Raw genomic sequence first — 22606 nt, 5'->3', positions numbered from 1 at the left:
TACGACCCTCCTGGATATCCAGCCGGCTCAGCTGCAGCTGCAGATGAAGATGCACCCCGGTCTAACGTGCAGACTGGAATCCGGCCATCTGCACCTCGTCTTCGAACCACTGCAAAAAAAATGTTTAAAAAAATAATTAAAATAAATAAAAAATAAAAATACGTACCGGAACACTTTCTTAAAGAGTTCCGGTATACATCACCCAAACCGGAAGTCTTTAAGAAAGACTTCCGGTATACAACTATATAAACCGGAAGACTTTCTAAAAGACTTCCGGTTCAGTGCCCCTTAAAGGCAACAAACCGGAACTCTTTAGAGAAGTGTTCTGGTATACAATTAATGGACCAGAAGACTTACTCTAAGTGTTCCGATTTACCATGCAAAAAAACCAAAATTTTCTCTTCTCCGGAAGTCTTCAGCGAAAATGGTAAAAAAAATTTGAAATGGAAAATATACCCTATTTATATGAGGGCATTTTGGTCAAATTTTTTTAAAGATAGGAGTATGGGTACAATTGTAGGAATACAGGATAAAATTTTCAAAATGTGGATAGTTGTTACCAAATAATTAAAATAAAAGTGATACATTTAAAAATATCCAAATATATATAATTAACTTATTTTCAAGTGTATTTCAATTAAATTTTTCTTCAACTATACTTTCTCTAAATTATCTAGTGGTGTTACTAAGAGACGCGTCATGAACCGCCGCGGTAGTACTATTATTTAGTACGCCAGTCTTTTTTTGGCAGCATAGCGTAATCAACAAGAAAATGGGAGTTCACGGTCTCTGGGAACTTCTCTCCCCCGTGGGTCGCCGTGTCTCCGTCGAGACCCTCGCCGGCAAAACCCTAGCCATCGGTACGCCCTAAAACCCTAATTTCCTCATTGACATAAATCAAGCAAATAATCTCCTCTCCATCTCCACACCTTCTTTTTTGCAGACGCGAGCATATGGATGGTACAGTTTATCAAAGCGATGCGTGACGAGAAAGGTGAAATGGTTCGCAACGCTCATTTGCTTGGATTCTTCCGTCGCATTTGCAAACTCTTATTCCTAAGGACTAAGCCTGTTTTTGTCTTTGACGGTGGAACGCCTGCCCTGAAGCGCCGCACCGTCATTGCTCGACGGAGACAGCGTGATGTTTCCCAAGCTAAAGTCCGCAAGACTGCCGAGAAATTGCTTCTTAATCACGTAAGCCTTTTTTTCCCGCTCTCAACCACGAATGAAACGGCTACTCTATACTAAGTATAGACTTAGAAACCAGACATTGGAGAGTATCTCCAATTGATGGCACACCTTATTTAACCTGACTGCATCCGCTATGAACGGTGAGAAAACTCATATACCTGATGCCTTAAAGTTTTGGGTGGAGATGTGGTCTATCTTTCAATTGTGGTCATGGATCATCGGTCCCGTTAGTAGTGGCTTCCCCTCCCTAACAAGTGGGGGAGATCGTTGAGTGCAAGTGTGAGTGATTATAGAGGCAAGTGTGAGGGATTAAGTCCTTCAATCAAGAGAATAAATAAAAAAAACAAATTCATCTTTTTGTTTGTTTGTAAAAACCACTTAATTTTGTTTCTTATGTAAGTAGAGATGATAATAATTCAAGAAAATTAAGTTATTGGATATAAAGTGGTTTCATATCAGATACAAACATGTCGAATCGTGACATGATTTCCATATAAATTATAGACACATCTTCAAACTGAAGTGTCGTATACACACATGTCGAATACTAAATACAACTTCCATATAAATGGCGGACATGTGTTGAACATAGACACGACTACAATCTGAAGTGTCAATGCTACTTTGTTTCTCTTTTCTCTTTTTAAGCCTGTTTTAGTATTTTTTGTGTGAAAAGATCACTTTTTTAAAAACAAAATTGCTACTTTTAGTATGTTTTCATCTGTTAGTTAAGCTGAACACACGTTTGGTATCAGAAAAAGTTTTCTATTTTCTTGGTGTGTGATACCAAATTATAACATCATGTAAATATCTAGAATATAAGACATGATATCACATAAGAGTACCGAGTCATCAAACAAAGAGGAATACAGCACGTCTAGATTAACTCTTAATATGAAATGGAGTTAAACATAAACATAAAACACATCCGGTCAAACTGAATAAACATTAGGTAAACATAAAATAAGTGAGGATCCATCTAGCTAGGTCGCCTTCCTTTTTCCTTTATTCTTCTTCTTGACCTACTCATCTGAAAAATAATCAACAAAGAAGGGACAAGACTACGTCTCAGTGAGTTCCAGCAAGTTGACAAGTTGACTCCTGAGATCTAATATGGACACTATGACTCTGAATCTCATAAGTTATCTACGTCATCTATCTATCTCTTGGGGCTGTAAGTCCTCTGATCACTTTTAGTTACTTGATTTTAAGTTTTGTATGGAACAAACAGAGATACTTTCACTGCCGTGTTGGTTTGCAGTTATGTAAATAAAAGTGAATTCAGAAAATGTAAACTTGAATAAGTTTTCTTGAATCAGACAGTTCATTAACTTTTATGGTTTATTAAAGTGAGATATGAGAGAGAAGAGATAGAAAGCTAAAAGAGAAAAGAGAGAAACTAATTCTGTTTTTTTTATATTGAATTGGAATGGAGCATGATGCTCTATTTATACCAGAGGAGTTGAACATTCAAGAGTTGAATCATTCAAGCTCTGCATTTAAGGATGACCTTACTTATTCTATAGTGCTGAACTTTTCTTATTCTATTAAATTAAGGCTGACCTTAATTATTCTATAGTACTGATTTTTCATATCCTAAGATATAACTCTAATACTCCCCCACAAGCTCAAGGTGGCTGCAAAGGCTGACTTGAGGCAGACAGGTTGAACTTGCTGCTGAGCTCCATAAATCTTGAACTTGAGAGAGGCTTGGTGAGGAGGTCAGCCTTCTGGTCAACACCAGGAATGTGGCAGACAGTGAGAGACTTATTAAGGACCTTTTCTCTTACAAAAAAGAGATCAATTTCCATATGCTTTGTTCTTGCATGAAGAACAGGGTTATGAGCCATAGCAACTGTGCTCTGGTTGTCACAATAGATGGCTGGAGTTGTCAAGGGAATTTTTAGTTCAGCTAGCAAAGTTTGAACCCATAAAACTTCAGCTGTGGTGTGCGCCAAGCTGCGATATTCTGCCTCAGCACTAGAACGAGCAACAACAGTTTGCTTTTTAGACCACCAAGAGATCAAATTAGAGCCTAAGTACACAGCTGACCCAGAGGTGGATCTTCTATCATCTGGGTCAGCAGTCCAGTCAGCATCACAGTAGGTCTGCAGAGAGAACGGAACAGTGGAGGCAGGAGTGAACAATAAACCCGAGGTGATAGTGCCTTTTAGGTAGCGTAGAATACGCTTGACAGCTAGCCAATGGGACTCCAAGGGGTGTGCCATGAACTGACATACTTTGTTAACAGCATAGCAGATTTCTGGGCGTGTAATTGTTGCATACTGCAGGGCCCCTACAATGGACCTGTAGTGAGAGGCATCAGACAAGGCAGCAGACCCTGTTTTGATGAGTTTGGTGGTGGATGCCATAGGAGTAGCAACTGGATTGGAATTCTCCATATCAGTTTTGATTAGCAAGTCCCTTAGGTACTTAAATTGAGTGAGAAGGAGATTACCATTGGACAGTTTCTTCACCTCAAGGCCCAGAAAATAATCCAAGTCACCAAGTTGTTTGAGAGAAAACACATGATTTAGTTGTTGAGTAATTTGCTTGATGAGAGGAGGAGAGTTCCCTGTGATGATTATATCATCAACATAAACTAGCATATAAATGACAGCACTGTGATGCTTGTAGATGAACAATGAAGCATCACACTTGCTGTTCAGAAATCCAAAGGATAAAAGAGTGGTTTTGAGTCTTTCAAACCATTGCCTTGGGGCCTGTTTGAGGCCATACAAGGCCTTGTGCAAGTGACAAACCAGAGATGAATTAGGGGCAGTAAATCCAGGGGGTTGCATCATATAGACCTCCTCTTCAAGAATGCCATTCAAAAAGGCATTGTTTATATCCAATTGCTGCAGAGGCCAATTATAAGTGAGAGCAAGAGTCAAAATAATTCTAATTGTGACCGGTTTAATAACAGGGGAGAAAGTTTCATTAAAGTCAAATCCATGGACTTGATGGAACCCCTTAGCAACAAGCCTAGCTTTGTACTTATTTACTGTCCCATCAGCATTTTCCCTTACACGAAAAACCCACTTGCAGCCTATTGCTTTCCTGTTAGCAGGCAGTGGTACTAAAGACCAAGTGTTGTTCCTTATCAAGGCACCATACTCATCTTGCATAGCAGCAAACCACTTAGGATCTTGGAGAGCAATTTTAACACTCTTAGGCTCAGAATTGACAAGAAAAATGGAAGGATTTAGACGAGGTAAGGGTACACCAGATTTAGTTCTAGTAGTCATAGGATGAGTATTGGTGGGGAGAGGCTGAAGGTTAGGATCCCTAGGAGCAGAAATAGAGGAGGAGGATGGTGAAGTGGTAGTAGTGGGCTGATTGTTGGCATTTGAAGAGGGTGAAGGAGTAGGATTAGTGCTGGCTGTTTGTGTTATAGGGTTGGCTGACACAAAGGCAGTAGGTGTGTGGCTGGAATTGAATTGAGAAAAAGAAGAGGAGTGTGAGGTAGTGGAAGCAGTAGGAACGGGAAAAACATTAGGGAGAGCTTGTGTGTTAAGGGTTACTTTAGATGAAGAAGAGGATGGAATGGTTGATGAGGGGAGAGAAACATTAGGAAAAAAAGTATCATTGTAAGGAAATTTGGACTCATTGAAAAGGACATCTTTAGAGATGAATATTCTACCACTTGGGGAGAGACATTTGTAACCTTTGTGAGCTGTAGAGTACCCTAGAAAAATGCATTCATGGGATTAAAGTCAAATTTTTGAGAGTTGTATGGGCGAAGGAGAGGAAAACAAGCACACCCAAAGACTTTGAGGAATTTATAATCAGGATTTTGATTGAAAAGGACAGCATATGGTATATGTTGATTGAGAGACATGGTTGGTAACCTATTTATTAGGTAGACAGCAGTTAAAAAGGCATGATCCCAAAATTTGAGAGGTAAAGAGGCATGACTCAAGAGAGTTAAACCAAGATCAACAATGTGTCTATGCTTCCTCTCCACTACACCATTTTGGTGATGAGTGTGAGGGCAAATTAGACGATGAATGATGCCAAGATCAGAAAGAAATTTTGTAAATGGGCGAAATTCACCACCCCAATCAGTTTGGACAGATTTAATAGGAAATCCAAATTGTAATTCAGCCATGACTTTGAATTGTTTAAAGATAGTTAAGGCTTCAGATTTATTTTTGAGCAAATAGATCCAAGTAAATCTAGTGTATGCATCAACAAAGGTGATGTAGTAGGTAAAGTTTTGGGAGGATTTGACTGGGGCAGGACCCCATAGGTCACTGAAAATTAATTCAAGAGGAGAGTGATATTGAGTTTGTGATTGAGGGGAGTGCAGCCTATGTGCCTTTCCCATACAGCAGGCAGAACAAAAGACAGATTCAGCTTTATTAGAATAAGGAATATTACATTGAGCTAAAACAAGTCTCATAGTATTAGAATTTGGATGACCAAGGCGTAAATGCCAAGTATGTTGAGAATTATATGAGTTATTAGCTGATAGATTTTGATTAGAAACTGAAACCTTATCACTAGTGCTGGAATCAGATCTTGAAACAGGAGCATTAGAGTCTAAGGTGAGACATGAGACTTGACTTGTTGAAGGAGACTTAAGAAGCTGAAGGTGGGAAAATTGGTACAGGCCATCACTTCCTACACGACCTTGGAGCAGAATTTCATTGGTAGCCTGAGATTTGACATAACACATATCAGCATGAAACTCAAAGAAAACTCTATTATCAAGACAGAATTTGCTGACACTTATCAGATTCTTTGTAATAGAAGGAACAAGCAGTAAATTATGAAGAGCTAATGGAGTGTTGGGTTTAGAATGAGAGGGAAAATAAGAAGATCCTGAAGAGTGAATGTGCAAACCTTGACCATTACCAATGAAGATCTGATCAGGACCTTCAAAAGGGGTGGTCTGCTGTATGTTTTGAGAGGCATTGGTAACATGATAAGAAGCTCCTGAGTCTGGGAACCAGGCACTGCTTGGAACTGAAGCTGTGTTAGCAATCATAGCATTGAGAGTGATCTGTGACTGAGGAACAGGGAGAGGAGCAAGTCTTGGTTGATAGCTTGGGCGTGACCAAGTGTTAACCATGGGCTGAGCAAACTGAGGTCCACCAATTGGTTGATACGGATTGTAGAAATTTTGTAGGTTCATTGTTTGAAAATCAGCAGGTATGTTAGGTTGAAACTGTTGATTGAACCTGTGATAGCAGTTAGCAGCAAGGTGACCATATTTGAAGCAAACTTGACATTGAATGTTGCTGAACCTACCTCTCCCACGGCCGCGTCCACCACCACGGCCAGATGCACGACCTCCTCTTGAATAGGTTGGATTAAAGGTTGAATTCACAGCTTGTTCAGTGTTCTTGTTATTGGAGTTATCAGTTTCAGGTTGAGAATTAGCTTGAATGAGATTCACTGTGGCAGCCACCTCCATTTGAGAGTGTTTCTTATACTTGTTGAATCTCATCTCATGAGCAAGAAGAAGAGCTTCAACTTTTTCAAGTTCTACTGAATCAAACTTGCTTTCAATGACTGAAATAACAGAGGCAAAGTCTTGAGGAAGACCTTCAAGAATCACATCAATGTGTTGCTGATTTGGAACTGGATCTCCAACTGAAGCAAGTGCATCAACAAGAACTTTGATGCGAACCAGGTAATCACCAACAGATTTGTCTTCAAGTGTTGTAGATCTGAGTTCCGCTCGTAGTTGTCTTGCTTTCGCACGTGTAAGCTTTTGAAAATGCGCAAGAATACGTTCCCAGAGCTCGTAGGAATGAACGCATCCAAGAACACGTGAAAGAATCGAAGGTGAAAGCGTGGATTGAAGCCACGTCATAAGCCACTGATCTTGCGTAATCCAGGTGCGATACGCAGGATTCTCACGAGCAGCTGCACGATCTTCATCAGTTAGATATTGATTCGGTATGTCACGAAGGTAAAGGTAGTTTTGAAGATTATTCGTGTTAACGAAAGGATCTACTTGTTGGCGCCAAAGTAGGAAATTCTTCTCATCAAGTTTTTCTGTGATTTTGAGTTGGAATGACATAGATGCTGCGGTGGCCGGAGCTGTAGTTACCGGAGTCGCCGCGGTGGCCGGATCTGTAGTTACCGGAGTCGCTGCCATGGATAGAACCGAAGCTCTATGATACCATATTAAAGTGAGATATGAGAGAGAAGAGATAGAAAGCTAAAAGAGAAAAGAGAGAAACTAATTCTGTTTTTTTATATTGAATTGGAATGGAGCATGATGCTCTATTTATACAAGAGGAGTTGAACATTCAAGAGTTGAATCATTCAAGCTCTGCATTTAAGGATGACCTTACTTATTCTATAGTGCTGAACTTTTCTTATTCTATTAAATTAAGGCTGACCTTAATTATTCTATAGTGCTGATTTTTCATATCCTAAGATATAACTCTAATATGGTTTGACACGGTTTTAATTTATATTCAGGTCAGGTTTCAAATTTTACATTTGCTAGGTAACAGAATTTCGTTGGAAAATTGGAAGTTGAGTGCAATTTGGTTACAATAGCATACATTTTCATGTATAACATGTACCTAAGTGATTGGTTAGTGATTTTAGATTTTACACTGTACTAACAGCAATGAATGAAAATTAAGAGTTATTCCAGGACTCTATTTCACTTCATCAAGTTTGCTACTTCCTCAACTCAAACAAGCACATTCTAGCTTATTGACTTCATAACTTGTTCACTTGCGTATTGTATTTATTGTGATTTTAGAGGGACGTTTGTTCTCAATTTTATGTTGGTTGCTAAATGAAAATCCTGGAATTTACATTAAACCTCAGTGTATGACCATAAAATATAATCTATATGTTCTATGGGTAACCAACCAGTATCCGTGGGAATTGGATTTGGCACCAATTATGCTAATGGAAGATGGTGCGTTCAATCTGTTATAGGCTATGTATTCTGCTATCTTTACTTTTTTTGTTTTTTAATTTCTTTTGATAGTTAAAGGCATTACGGTTGAAGGAACTGGCTGATGATATTAAGAAGCAGAAACTGAAGCAAAAGAGTGGCACAAAGTCTCAGGAAAAATCAAATCAGATGGACTTCGTTGGCAATGATTTAGGAAAAAGTCACATGAAAGAGCTAGATGAAATGTAATCTGCATATCTGTTGTAAATTTAGAGGTTTTATTCTATCAGAATTTTATTAAATTTTTGAATTATTGAATTAGGCCTGCAGTTATGTCTGTGGCTAAGGAGGACGGAAATCTATCACAGGCTAAAATTTCGACAAGGTGCAACCAAGAGGAGCTTGATGAAATGTAATTAACCTATATTCCTCCCCAATGAAGGATACATATAGCCATCATAAGTTCCGTGCGATGTTCGTTCTTTTCAAGTATAAACTATAAATAATCTTGAATGTGGCCAGTAACTTCCTATAATGTTTGGATGAGTTAATTTAGGTTGGCAGCATCTATAGCTGCAGAGGAAAATGAATTACGATCCAGAGGAGGAGGGACATCTACTGTAATTAATTCTTCAGATGCAGACGAAGAGACGATACTGGTAAGTTTTCAAAAGAAAGTGGACTGATTGCAAAAATGGAAATGGGAATTCCAATCATATGGTTTTCTATTTTGTGTACCATTTTTTGTTTATCGTGTAACTTATACCTTTTTGAGAATGTAGATGTAAATAGTCATTGCAAATAGTAGAGTTATTGCGGTTAATAAGGCAATATTTGGTTTTTCTTATTAGTTGTTCTATTGTAATTATCTCTGTTGATGCTCCTGTATCTGTTGTTTTTTCTTTTTCATTTGTTTCAATACATTTAATTTTTTTCTCAGCCTACAGCCAATGATGAAGTTGATTTAGCTGTTTTAGCTGCTTTGCCACACTCAATGCAACTTGATATTCTTTCTCAGGTCAGATTTGAGATGATCTTGCCTTTTCCATTTATCAATTTCCATATTCTTTTTATTATAGTTTTAGCTTGTTACCCTTTTAACCAACATATAAAATGACATGCAATGAAAGGATCAGATAAATAATTTTCAAGAATTAATAATTTATTCCCACAATGTTAAGATAATATTTCCTTGGAAACATCATTGTCAGTTGACTAGCTCACTTATATGGCATATGATTTATCTATCTTACATTTGGTTTAAATTAAAAATGTTTTAGTTGATTGTTTGATAATAGCTTAAAGGCAAGAAAACAGGACCACTGAAGCAAGTTGACAACCAGACAAGACATGAAGTTAGTGATTGTGGCAAGGGTAAAGGGATTGTTTTCAATGAAACTGACCAGGTTGGGTGTAGCTCAAGATGTAACGTCAATGCGACATCCAGTAGTGACGACCAAAAAAGAATTGATGAAATGTAAGCTGCATAAAAAGTCATAATTTTTAAATTGTAGTGTCTTTGCTTGTTTATCAGGGTTGTTTTGATGATCCCATTAGGTTAGCTGCTTGTATTGATATGGAGGAAAATGCAAAGCTGGTAAATAATGTATCAAATTCCCTTGGGGGTTCTACCAATAAGGAAAAGGATGGTAACTATGACGAAGATGAAGAGATGATACTGGTCAGTTATATTTCTAGATATTTCTGTCTGAGTTATTTAACCGTGGTTTGTGCTGAATGTAGCTCAGCAGTTATTTTCAATTTTGGTAATCTTAATATAGGATAGCCACACTTGCTTGCAATGTTGTAAAACAGAAGCCGTGTTGAAATGACATGGCAGGTTTTGTGCCAACCACTATAGGCAATTTGTGCAGGGCACGCGCTATGGCAGCACCATAGGTTGCAATCCCACGGCCATCTGCCATAAACTTTCATCATCTGCCTTTGATAACATTGCGTCCCCTACTCCAAACTTGAAAATTGTAGTGCCTTGTAGCATCTAGTCTTGAACAAGAATAGTGTGTTTACTTCACTTACTTCTGGCAGCCAGCTATGCACAGTGAAGTTGATCCAGCTGTTCTGGCCTCTCTGCCTCCATCAATGCAACTGGATCTCCTTGTTCAGGTAATTGAGTTCGCAAAGTATTTTCTAGTCAAGAACATTTTTTGTTTATTAAGATGTATGCTATTGATTAATTATTCTGCAGATGAGAGAGCGATTGATGGCAGAGAATAGACAAAAGTATCAGAAAGTCAAGAAGGTTGGTATAATGAATTCACATACATTTGAAATGCGAAACATATGCGATTGGAATATTGTAAGAAATGTGACACATATGCGACTGGAAAGTATCATGAAAATAAACTTGAAAATATTGTAAGAAATAAGTTTCATCAAAATTATTGTAATAGACAAACATAGAGTGATTTTCTCAATATAACTTAAATTTATACATATCTTAACAGTCCCCCTCAAGATTGTTTCATATGTTAAGTTATCGTCGAGCCTCTGAAAGATTTGGTGAAGATATCAAAGGAAGCAACCCTTAGAATTGTATTTTGACCTAACTCAACCTTACAACTGAAAATATAGTTTTTACAAGTATTGATATTTTTCTTTCTCCATTTACTATGTTCTCTAACTGTTAAATTTTTTTTTTTTTAAATTCTTTTTGCTAAGAAAATTACTTTTCCTTGATGCTAATTGGGGCTTAAACAGTGTGCATCTATCTGAACTTAGGATTAATGCACGTCATCCAATTGGCTACTTTCAGGATCCTTCAAAGTTCTCTGAGCTTCAAATACAATCTTACCTTAAAACTGTAGCTTTCCGTCGCGAGATAAATGAAGTTCAGAAAGCTGCTGTCGGAGGAGGAGTAGGCGGGATACAGACTTCACGGATTGCATCTGAAGCAAACCGAGAGTATATATTCTCGTCATCCTTTTCCGGTGACAAACAGTAAGTAATGCTATTTTCGATGATTTGGGCTTTTGGTTAATAAAATGCCTTCCCCAATAACCACTGCCTTTAACATGACCCGGGGATTTTCCAGTGCACATGATGCCCTATATATTTTCAATGTTGACAACTTCTCCTATCCTTTCATTTCTAAATATTTCAGAGGACTTACCTCCACCAGATTAGAAAGAAATGTTGAAGATACACAGCAAATGGAACGGGGAAGACATCCTTCACAGAATTTTATAAATAACATAGCAGCAGAAAATGTTTCTAATATTTCAGCTGGATTGGTTTGCGGTGAACCTTGCGAGCCTGTTGATGAAAGTATTGAGACATATCTAGATGAGAGGGGTCGAGTTCGAGTTAGTAGATCAAGAGCTATGGGGATGCGCATGACCCGTGATATACAAAGGAATTTGGATTTGATGAAGGAGATTCAGCATGACAGAACACATACAAGCAAGGTTGATAACATTGACACAGTGCCAAATACAGAAAATAGTCCATCAAAATGTTCTGGGAGTCAGCTTAGTGGTAAAACAAGAGAAGTGAATATTGACTTAGCTGGAGATAATGTGCAAAATGAGGAATTAATGCTTGGTAAGAATACTTCTATAGAAATATCCTTCGAGTATGATTGCAAGGATGAACTTGCAAGTGGCGGGGATGATATATTTGCAAGTTTAGTTGGAGGAATATCTATGGAACACTCTCATGCTGATGATACCGTGGTGAAAACACCTTGTGGTTCTGATTCAGATTGTGATTGGGAAGAAGGAATTCTTCAAGGCAAGAATACCATTTCTCCCGGATATAATAAAGTGGAATTGAAGTCTTCTGTTACAGGTGAGTATGATAATAATGAAAGTGAAGAAGAATGGGAAGACGGGGATTGTAATGGTACTAAAAGTACCTTATTTTGCCCATCTGAGCCGGGAATGTTGGCATCAAAAGGGCAGTTGGAAGAAGAGTCTGATTTGCAGGAAGCAATTAGGAGAAGTCTTGAGAGTACATGGGATGGAAAACTTAAATGCGTGCCATCTTTAGATGAACATTCAAATGCTTATGAGAAGAAATTGGATCCTAATTTAGAACATGGTGATAACAGTGAAGCTTTAGGAGACAAAAATGCAAACTACATGACTAGAAATGACCCAGAAACTTTCCATCAGTTAAAGTCATCTGTGACATTTAAATCCAAAAACTCAGATACATTGATTAACGAACCTAGCAAACTGGATGGACTCGATAATTCTGAAAATTCAATTTCAGATGGAAATGACATGATGATGGATGAGGTTCCAAATCTTATTGTTGCAGAGGAATTATTGGATAATCATAATGATGGTGGCATGTCCAAGGTTGATCCACTTGGTGTGACTGAAGAGGAGAAAAAGAAAAGTAATGATGATTCTGAAGCATTGAGTAATTCTTCTGACAATACAAAGGCTGCTATTCTTTCGATGGAGCCATCCGTGAAGGGAGCTAAAGAAGATCTTGATCTGGAGTTAAAATTGCCTTCAGTGAACAATGATGGAAATTTGTGTATGGAAAGGACTAGTAACCTCTCCCAAGAATCAATGATTACCCCAGGAGATTTTCCTGTACTATTGGATGAGGTTCAATTGAATGAAGAAATGGAAATTCTTGATAGGGAATATATGAACCTAGAAAAGGAGCAGAAGAAGTTTGAGCGTAATGCAGAGTCCGTTGACAGCGAATTATTCACTGAATGCCAGGTGAGAAACTGAAGTCTTACATCACCTAATCACGATAACTGTTACTTTTTTAGGAAAACAGCTGCTGGGTGTTTCATGCTTTTTCTGCCCGGGGAAACTATTGAACAATTAGTTTTGATTGAAGATATGTGCATAATATCAGTCTGAAACTAATGTAGTTTGAATTTTCATTCTAGAGGCACTGATTTAACGAACACAATTTTGTGTCTTAATAGGGAAGCAAATAATCAGCATGGACAGGGGCAACTACGATGGAATTCTTGTCTTTCAGCGAATATATTTAGAAATGTTACTGACACACATTAAACCAGAATTTCAAAACAGTTGTATAATATGAAATGTTTTACTCAATTATTTATGACAGATCCCAGTAAATATTTTTTCTTGGCAGATGTGCCAAAATAGTCAGATTAAACATAATTAGCGTGCTTATATCAGTATTAGAGAGAGATTTCAGAGCCATCTAGTTTATATTGTGTTGGAATAAGTATTTTATAATTGGGCCTCTTATTAGAGAAAGCTCACGGCCCAATATAGGTTCCTTAGCTACTGCAGTAAGTTAGCTTTTCAGTCGTAACTAGATTTGACTTCAGTCTAAGTAAAAATATTGTAAAGCTAACCGAGTTCATCATTATGTATGTCTGTATCTTAAACCATTGCATAAGATCTTAAATTTTTTTAGTGGTTACTTTTTACATGTTTTTCAGGCACCAGCTGACTAAGTAATCTAGACTTGGATGCTGTTAAAGAACATGATTACTTGGCAGTGCCATTGTCCTAATAATTTATATTTTATCATTGAGGACTCTGAAACATTTATTGCTCAGGCAGATGTGATAATTAACTTCTTATTTTTTTCTTTTTTCTTCTTTTTTGTCATTCCATATTGTGATCTTCTACTTGTTGTAGTATGTTTATCACTCATGTTTCTCATGCTTCTGATACCCTGTAGGAACTACTGCAAATGTTTGGCTTGCCATATATCATTGCCCCTATGGAAGCTGAGGCACAGTGTGCTTACTTAGAACTATCAAAACTGGTTGATGGGGTTGTGACTGACGACTCTGATGTCCTTTTATTTGGGGCACGCAGTGTTTACAAGAATATATTTGATGACCGCAAATACGTAGAGACATACTTCATGGAGGTCTACATATCTCCTAAAGCTGGTGCCCATGAATAATTGTTTTTAAAATTTTCTCATTTTTGAGCTTTTTTTCTATGCTTCAGGACATTGAAAAGGAGCTTGGATTGACCAGAGAAAAATTAATTCGCATGGCACTACTTCTTGGGAGTGACTATACTGAAGGTGTCAGGTGTGGCAACTATTTTCCTTACTTGTTCTGGTGCATAAGTGTGGCTAGGCATGCCTTTCTTTCTACATGGAGATATTCTAATGTTTCTTTTCTTTATCCAACTAGTAATAAGATATTTTCCATATGTCCTTTCCCTGCATTTGTGGCAGGATATCAGTTATATGCTTATGTATATGCTCCATGCTAACCTGACTAGACATGTTATGCGGTAATGTAGTGGGATTGGTATTGTTAATGCTATTGAAGTTGTAACTGCATTCCCGGAGGAAGATGGGTTCCAGAAATTCCGGCAGTGGGTAGAGTCACCAGACCCCACCATCCTTGGAAGGTCGGATACAAAATCTGTATCTAAGAAAGGGTCAAAACTTGAAGAAAAGGAGTCGCCTGATTACATCCAAGAAAGAAAGCAAATTTTCATGGATAAGCATGTAAATTCTCTGTGCTTTCAAGTAATATATTGACAGATAATTTTGCACTTTATTGTGCTTGGATTTGACATATTCTTTTTGTTTTCTAAATAGAGAAATGTTAGCAAGAACTGGCATATTCCTTCTTCTTTTCCAAGTGAAACAGTTATATCTGCTTATTTATCTCCAGAAGTTGACAGGTCAACTGAGCCTTTCGCATGGGGAAAGCCAGATCAGCTCGTTCTTCGCAAGTGAGTTTATATGTTTTTCCTTTCTTGTTTCCGTAGACCTTATTTCCACTTAAGTATTGTAGAAAAGAATGGGTAAAAAGCTGTTGTGTTATTCCGCAGGGAAAGCACCTTTAAATAGGGGAATTACGATTAATGTCAATGACTTAAAGAATGTCATAAAATAAAATGCTGATCTTAGAAATAATTGAGAATATCCTGATAATAGAAAAACAAATTAAGAGCATATTTGTCCTGTTCATCCTGTAATATCTTCTAAACCCCCGTCAAATTGGTGCATAAATATCAATCATGCAAAAAGAGATAGAGGGGCTGCTTGCGAACACACTGGAAGAACCCGTGCCAAAAGCAGTGCTGGGGATGGTGGTGTGTGGTTCTCACGCACAATAAGAAAGCAGTGCTGGAGCTACATCTAACTATAATAGCTGCGTGACTAACTGGCGTGGCTAAATTTACAGTTAAGCCTGAGAAAGGATAGAATACAAACAGGTGTAGATTGATAGAGAAATGTATTCTCTCTCTCACACTCCCACAAGCCCAAGATGGAGGAGATGATGGAAGAGTCTCAGTCATCTTGAGTTCGTCACTGAAATATTTTGCCATGCTTTTAGCATTAGAGAATGATAAACTAACAGTCCCTCTGAGAATGGCAAACTGATGTATTTCATTTCTCTGAAACTCTATAATGACGGCACCTTTGAAATGGTCTTATATTTACCTTGTTTTGAAAATGTATATGCATTTTCAATATTCTACAATACTGAGTTGCTTCCTGCATACAGAATGTGCTGGGAGAAATTTGGGTGGTCTAGCCAGAAAGCAGATGAATTGCTGTTACCTGTTTTAAAGCAGTACAACAAACATGCGGTTAGAGACTTCGCTCGCTTAACTGTTCTGCTCGCTGTTTATGTTTTTTTTTTTGTGTTCGACAATTAGTTTTATTGGAAAAAATAGATAAAAGCTGATATATTTTATTCGTTAGTCTTAGGCTGGTTTATATAGTGAAGATACAATTATTATAATTGATTTTCTCCTTAATGGAGAATAAATAAAAATAAAGGTAGTATTAAAGGCAATAATAGAACTGGAAATAATATATTTTCCAACACCCCCCTCAAGTTGGTGCATAGATATCTATCATGCCCAACTAAGTAGGTCTTACCAAACTTTTGGTCAGAATATCCGCAGTTTGTTGACTTGAAGTCACGAAGGGTAGACATATGATTCCTGCATCTAACTTCTCCTTTATCAAATGTCGATCAATCTCGATATGCTTGGTTCTGTCATGTTGAACTGGATTATGAGCTATGCTAATAACAAATTTACTGTTAGAGTACAATTTCAATGGAAGCTCAATTTTCATCTTAAGTTCTTCTAGGACTTTAAGGATCCATAATCATTCACAAATACCTTGAGACATAGCTCTAAACTCGGCCTCTGCACTACTCCTTGCTACAACTCCTTGTTTCTTGCTCCTCCATGTCACAACATTACCCCAAACATAGGTACAATATCCAGAGGTTGATCTTCTATCTGTGATTGAACCCGTCCAACCGACATCGGTGAAGATAGATACATTTCTTTCACTAGTCTTCTTAAAAAATAATCCTTTTCTAGGATTTCCCTTCAAATTTCTCGATATCCTATAGACTGCCTCAAGATGTTCCTCGAAAGGAGAATGCATAAACCGACTCACTACACTAACTGAGAAAGCAATATCGGGTCGGGTGTGTGACAAATAAATCAGTTTCCCAATCAATCTCTGATATCTTCTAGTATCAACAGAAACATTACCTTCTCCCCAAAGTTTAGCATTAGGATCCATAGAGGTATCTGCAGGACGACATCCACTCATTCCTGTTTCTTTCAACAAGTGTATAATGTATTTCTGTTGTGAAACCACATTTTTTGACCGAGCAACCTCCATACCTAGAAATTATCTCATGAATCACAGGTCCTTGATTTCAAAGTCTACTGCCAATTTCTCTTTTACTCTTTCCATTTCCACTGTATCGTCTCCAGTAAGGACAATATCATCAACATAAACAATCAGGACAACAACTTTTCCATCGTGGGAGAATTTTGTGAACAAGGTGTGATCAGCCTGTCCTTGGATGTACCCTTGTTTCTTCATGGACTGAGTAAAATTTTCAAACCAAGCTCTAGGGGACTGCTTTAATCCATACAAAGACTTATTTACTTTGCACACATTTAATCCAAATTTGTTTTCAAAGCCAGGAGGAATGCCCATATATACTTCTTCTTCTAGATCGCCATTAAGAAATGCATTCTTAACATCTAACTGATGCAAAGACCAATCCATGTTAGCAGCAAGAGACAAAAGAATTCTGACAGTGTTCAATTTTGCAACAGGAGCAAATGTCTCTGAGTAAGTATACCATAGGTCTGAGTGAAGCCTTTAGCCACCAAGCGAGCCTTGTACCTTTCAATTGACCCATCTGAATTATACTTCACAGTAAACACCCATTTGCATCCAACTGTCTTCTTGCCATCTGGTAGTGATGTAACACTCCAAGTTTTGTTCTTTTCAAGAGCTTTCATCTCCTCGAGTACAACTTCCATCCACTTTGGAATTTCTAGAGCAACCTGTACACATTTTGGAATTTCTACACTAGACAATTTTGAAGTGAAGGTAAACATAGATGAAGACAAATTTGAATATGATATAAAATTGGACATGGGATGTTTAGTGCAAGATCTGATAGCTTTTCTAATGGCAACAGGATCATCTCTATCAGGATACAAAATACGACTCTCAGAAATAGAGATAGACTTACCTTTTCTTATGTTAGGAAATTGGTCATTCCCCGGTTCAGATTCTTGACAGTGTTGAGATGTGGACTGGTCCTTTCCTTTATGGTGCTTTTTCACAAAAACCTTTCCTTTCCAAGTCCTGTTTCCTAATTCAAATTTGTTTTGTTGAAGTGACTCATTATTTTGTGGCATTTCAATTAGATCATCATTATCATCGTTTTTAGGATTCTCATTGTTTTCTACAAGAGAAAATGTAGGCTCGGATTCACAAGGTTCCTTACTCATAACAGGAGTAGGATCAGATAAAGAATCATGACCATTTTCTGTTGGTGCAGGTGTAAAAATCTTAGAATTTTGTGATACTGACAAAGATACGTTATTTAAAAAACTCATGTCCTCAATTTGAAAGAAGTCTTCGTTTATCTCCCCCCTTGAAGATGAGTGTCATAAAAGAAAAGTTTATTTTCAAAGAATGTAACATCCATAGTGACAAATATTTTTTTAATTTTTGGATCAAAACATTTATATCCTTTTTGGGTCGTGGAGTATCCAACAAAGACACATTTTATAGCACGTGACTCAAGTTTTTCAACATTTTTATGTTCATGAACAAAGGCTGTGCAACCAAAGATTTTTAAAGTCAAATCAGTTAAAAGACGAGTACTAGGAAAACATTCTTTGAAGACATTAATAGGAGTTTGAAAATTGAGAATTTTAGAGGGTATTTTGTTAATTAAATACGCAACTGTTAAAACAGCTTCGTCCCACAAATAATTTGGTACTTTATTTGAAAAAAGTAGAGCTCTAGCAACCTCTAGTAAATGTCTATTTTTCCTTTCGGCCACTCCATTTTGTTGAGGAGTATTAGGACATGAACTTTGATGTACAATCCCATTTTTTAGAAAAAAATCACCCAGGATAGTGTTAAAATATTTTTGCTATTATCACTTCTAAAGACTTACCCAACATACTCTTGTATGGTCATCTATAAATGTGATAAACCATTTTTTGAGAGAGTGTGTGTTTGTACGGTTAGGGCCCCAAACATCACTGTGAACATAGAAAAAGGTTTTGATAGTTTATACAGCTGTATTGAAAACTGGGAACGATGATGCTTTGCAAACTCACATGCTTCACATTTAAACGAAGAAATTTTTTTATTGTGAAATATCTTAGGAAACAAGTATTTTAAGTAACGAAAACTAGGATGACCTAATCTTAAATGCCATACCATAATATTGTCATCTTTATTATTCAAAACAGAAAAAGACTCAAAGCAGGAACTTATTGTTTTCGAAGGTAGTTGTGATGAAGATCCAATGTCAAGGTAGTAGAGTCCTCCACTCTCCTTAGCGTTGCCAATCATCTTCCCCGAGTTCAAATCCTGGAAGACACAGTGAGATCGGAAAAAATTAATTTGACAATTTATATCTTGGGTTAATTTACCGACGAACATTAAATTACAAGATAAATTTGGAACATGAAGGACATTTTTAAGAGTTAACATCGGAGACAACACAACCGACCCTTTACGCGCAATGGCTGAAAAAGAGCCATCTGCGATTTTTATTTTTTGATTACCTGCACATGGACTATATGAAGAGAACAAAGTAGATTCACCAGTCATGTGATCGGAGACACCTGAATCTACTATCCAAGTAAGACTGGGACTGACACTAAGAAATGCAGAATCACCTTTTGTTGCTATAGAGCAAGAAGGGGTTGGAGACTCGAGGAGTTTGTACTGTCTGTCTAGTTGCTCCGTAGTGAGTGGAAACTGAGACGGAGGATGTTGCTGCCCTTGATGAGAATTACTAGCCTGAAATGCACGACCACTTTTCTTCTTCCAGTTAGGAGGTTTGCCTTTGAGCTTCCAATAAGTTTCACGTGTATGCCATTCGCGTTTGCAGTGATCACACTAACGAACTTTGTCTTATCTTCTTCCCTCGTCAAGGTTCTTAGTAGGCAGAGCTGAGCCTTCAGATTTAGAATTTCGTGGTGTCTTGCCCATCATAATTCCTTGCCGTGCCTTCCCTTCTTATTTCTGCAAAAGTTTCACGAAGAGTTGGCAATGGTACTTTTCCTAAAACTCTACCTCTTACCTCATCAAGGTCTTTATTGAGCCCATCAAAAAACATGAATACACGATTATTTTCTTGCCTCTTGAGAAACAAAACACTGTCTTCTGTACACCTCCAATTGTCATCATAACAGAGATCTGTGTCAACAGCTCATTGTAATAAGCAGTTACACTCCTGTCACCTTGTTTCGCATGCCATAACTTTGATTTTAAACCAAAAATTTGAGAGGAGTTTTGAATATCAGAGTATGTTTCCTTAACAACTTCCGACACATCCTTTGCGGAAGGTAAAAACATGTAAGTTTACCTATTCCAGTTTCCATAGAGCTTACCAGCCACACAATAATCAAGGAGTTTTTCGACTTCCATTGTTTGTAACGAGGGTCTGCTGTTGCCGGTTCAGCTACTGCTCATGTTAAAAAACCAAGTTTTTCTTTGCTATCCAATACCAACCGAATGGTTTGAGACCATTCATTATATAGTTATTCCTATTCATTTTAGGGATATTGACCTTGAGGGAGTATGAGGAACCCTCTTGATCATTACCGCCTATGTTGGAATAACTGTCACAAAAAACAATGTCGTTCCTGTTTCCATTGTTGCTGTCATTGTTTATGACCACCGGCGGTTCCTCTCGTACGCCGTTTCCGCGGCCACCGCCGTATCCGCGGCCGACGTCCGACTCAGGTTACGGTTGTTCGCCATGGTTGGATCCAGTGTAGGCCTGTGATGTGGAAGGCCACCTGTTGTTGTTATTCGCCATAGGAGGCTAAACGGGTATGCAAATCGGATCGGGTAAGAAAGCGGGTCGAACAAAAATATGTTGAGGAAAGTTTTACGGTAACCCCTAACCCAGTACTCTTAATATCATATTAGAAAAAATAGGTAAAAGCTAATATATTTTATTCGTCAGCCATAGGCTGGTTTATATAGTGAAGATACAATTATTACAATTGATTTCTCCTTAGTGGAGAATAAATAAAAATAAAGGTAGTATTAAAGACAATAATAGAACCGGAAATAATATATTTTCCAACAAATTTGATCGATAATTATATAGGCAATCATTTTTGTTGGTTATATACTATCTTATTGGTACTCCAACTTACTTTTCATATCCTGATTTTTATATAATGTAGACTCAACTGCGGTTGGAGGCGTTTTACAGTTTCAATGAAAAATTTGCAAAAATTCGTAGCAAGAGAATCAATAAAGCTCTAAAGGGAATAACTGGTAAGCCACCTTCAGAGGGAGCAGAGGAAGAGGAAGGTCTTGCAGGTAGGAAGAAATCAAAAAGAAAAGAGTCAATGGAAAGAAAAAATGACAGGGATGTTGTTGCTAAGCAACATACAAAGAAAAAGAAAATCAATGATGTTTCTACTTCTACACATGGTGCATCTGAGGTTGAAAAGTTACAGCCATGTATGCAAACAGAAGAAGAGCCTCGGAATAAAAGTGGAAGTGGGCGAGGAAGAGGTAAAGGTGTGAGAGTAAAAAGAAGCAGAGAGAAGAAAGGTCGTTGTTTTCAATCTGAAGCTGAAACATCATCAAGTAGTAGTGATATTGAGAATCATGAGCCGGGAGTACATATTGATGGGCCAACAGTTACAGAAGCTGTGCGAAGGGTAAGCTTCATTCTGAATAGAATTTTTTACTTCAAAATACGAAATATGGTGCTCCTTCAAGTTTTTGCGCTGTTGAGAACCTTCCATCATTCTTAATAGTAAACAAAATATATAATTTGGTACTTCTTAATCCTGTCAACTGCATGAATATCTGTTATCCCTTCCTCCCTATCTATGTTTAAATGCGAACCAATTAGTTTTTTCCAATGGGCCTGCTCTGTTTATGATTGGTCTGTTTTTTGCCCCCATAAATCTCGGCTGTCTATAAAACAGCAACGTCTTTTAAATTCCAATCAGAAAATAAGTTAAAAGATTGCTTTGCTACATTTATTTATCGAGGAGTGTTAGGAAGACACTCTATCACACTCTTCTATTGGTTAAAATTCAAATGGATTCCACTAAATCATGTAGGCCCCACATAAATTTCGTGGACCCCACAAGAATTTTGACCCACTAAATCTGTCAATTATTCATTCAAGAATGACAATGAAAAAGTTTCTTTAAATAACTAGTAATTAAAAGTCTTACTTAACTGTTGTTTACTTTTCAGTCAAAGCGATCTCGGAAACCTGTCAACTATTCCTTCGAGGACCTTGAAGTTGAAGATGCAGTTGATTCATTTGATCAGAATAATCAGACTTGCTTGCGCGGAGAGGGACTACAAGAAAAATCATCTTGCATTGATGATGCGAGTGTAGATAGTTTCAGCAGAGGGATTGAAAGCAATATGATAGAAATTCCTGTGAAGGATAACTTACCCGCAAACTATCTGGAGCCTGACACAGATGCTGGTGCAGCAACACCAAATACTCGCCCTTTAGATGACTATCTTGAAATGGGAGGTGGATTCTGTGCAGATGATAGTGAGATGGATAAGAACCATGATGCAATTGATGACATGAACACGGCTACAACAATCTCTCCAGGCTGTTCTGAATTTTTGGGTGAAACTGACCGTGATAAAAGTAGTTCAGATATATTGTTTTCTGGTACTGAAAAGGTTACAAGCGAGATACAAGATGGAGAAACATGTCACAAGTTAGACACAGTGCCAAATGACCACCTAAATGCTGGCATAAGAGTGTTGACACCAGAGAATGCTCATCACAATAGTGAGAGCTCTGAGGTAGCTTTTAGCGCTATGCCTTTTTTGAGGAAAAAAAGAAAGAGATGAATCTTCCCAACTCTGAATGATGCCTCAATTGTGTTTCTTAGTAAATCACATTATCACATTAGATATTTATCAATTTTGTATATCAAATGTTGAGTATTTAATTTATAATGCTATTTATAACATCAAACACACCAATGATGCTTAGAGTAGAAATCCATTTTATTCTCACAAAAAATGAAGTCCAAGTTTTGAAAAAAAATTAAACTTTTAGTCCAA

At 37.5% G+C, this 22606-nt stretch overlaps 1 protein-coding gene across 1 annotated transcript; it reads left to right on the top strand.

Moving 5' to 3' along the window:
• Window positions 1–603: 603 nt before the first annotated feature.
• LOC127128000 (DNA repair protein UVH3) lies at window positions 604–22606 on the top strand. Its single transcript, XM_051057257.1, has 19 exons — window positions 604–860; window positions 944–1194; window positions 8159–8310; window positions 8388–8477; window positions 8622–8724; window positions 9006–9083; window positions 9364–9542; window positions 9623–9746; window positions 10112–10189; window positions 10272–10325; window positions 10839–11023; window positions 11187–12765; window positions 13718–13912; window positions 13996–14081; window positions 14299–14509; window positions 14603–14739; window positions 15519–15603; window positions 20731–21216; window positions 21767–22606. The coding sequence occupies exons 1-19, from the start codon at window positions 773–775 to the stop codon at window positions 22388–22390; spliced, it is 4785 nt and encodes a 1594-aa protein (XP_050913214.1). The 5' UTR covers window positions 604–772; the 3' UTR covers window positions 22391–22606.

This window comes from Lathyrus oleraceus, chromosome 3 (assembly GCF_024323335.1).
Source record: "Lathyrus oleraceus cultivar Zhongwan6 chromosome 3, CAAS_Psat_ZW6_1.0, whole genome shotgun sequence".
Classification (NCBI taxonomy): Eukaryota; Viridiplantae; Streptophyta; class Magnoliopsida; order Fabales; family Fabaceae; genus Lathyrus; species Lathyrus oleraceus.
The sequence above is the reverse complement of the archived record's forward strand: the minus strand, read 5'-3'. Positions and strand labels throughout refer to the sequence as shown.

What these genes read in the sequence shown, in the direction of transcription:
- LOC127128000 (XM_051057257.1), top strand. Translation starts at nt 773, where the DNA reads ATGGGAGTTCACGGTCTCTGGGAACTTCTCTCCCCCGTGGGTCGCCGT. An exon ending in AGAAATTGCTTCTTAATCAC is followed by an intron (nt 1,195 to 8,158) that starts GTAAGCCTTTTT and finishes TTCTTTTGATAG; the next exon opens with TTAAAGGCATTACGGTTGAA. An exon ending in AACTGGATCTCCTTGTTCAG is followed by an intron (nt 10,190 to 10,271) that starts GTAATTGAGTTC and finishes ATTATTCTGCAG; the next exon opens with ATGAGAGAGCGATTGATGGC.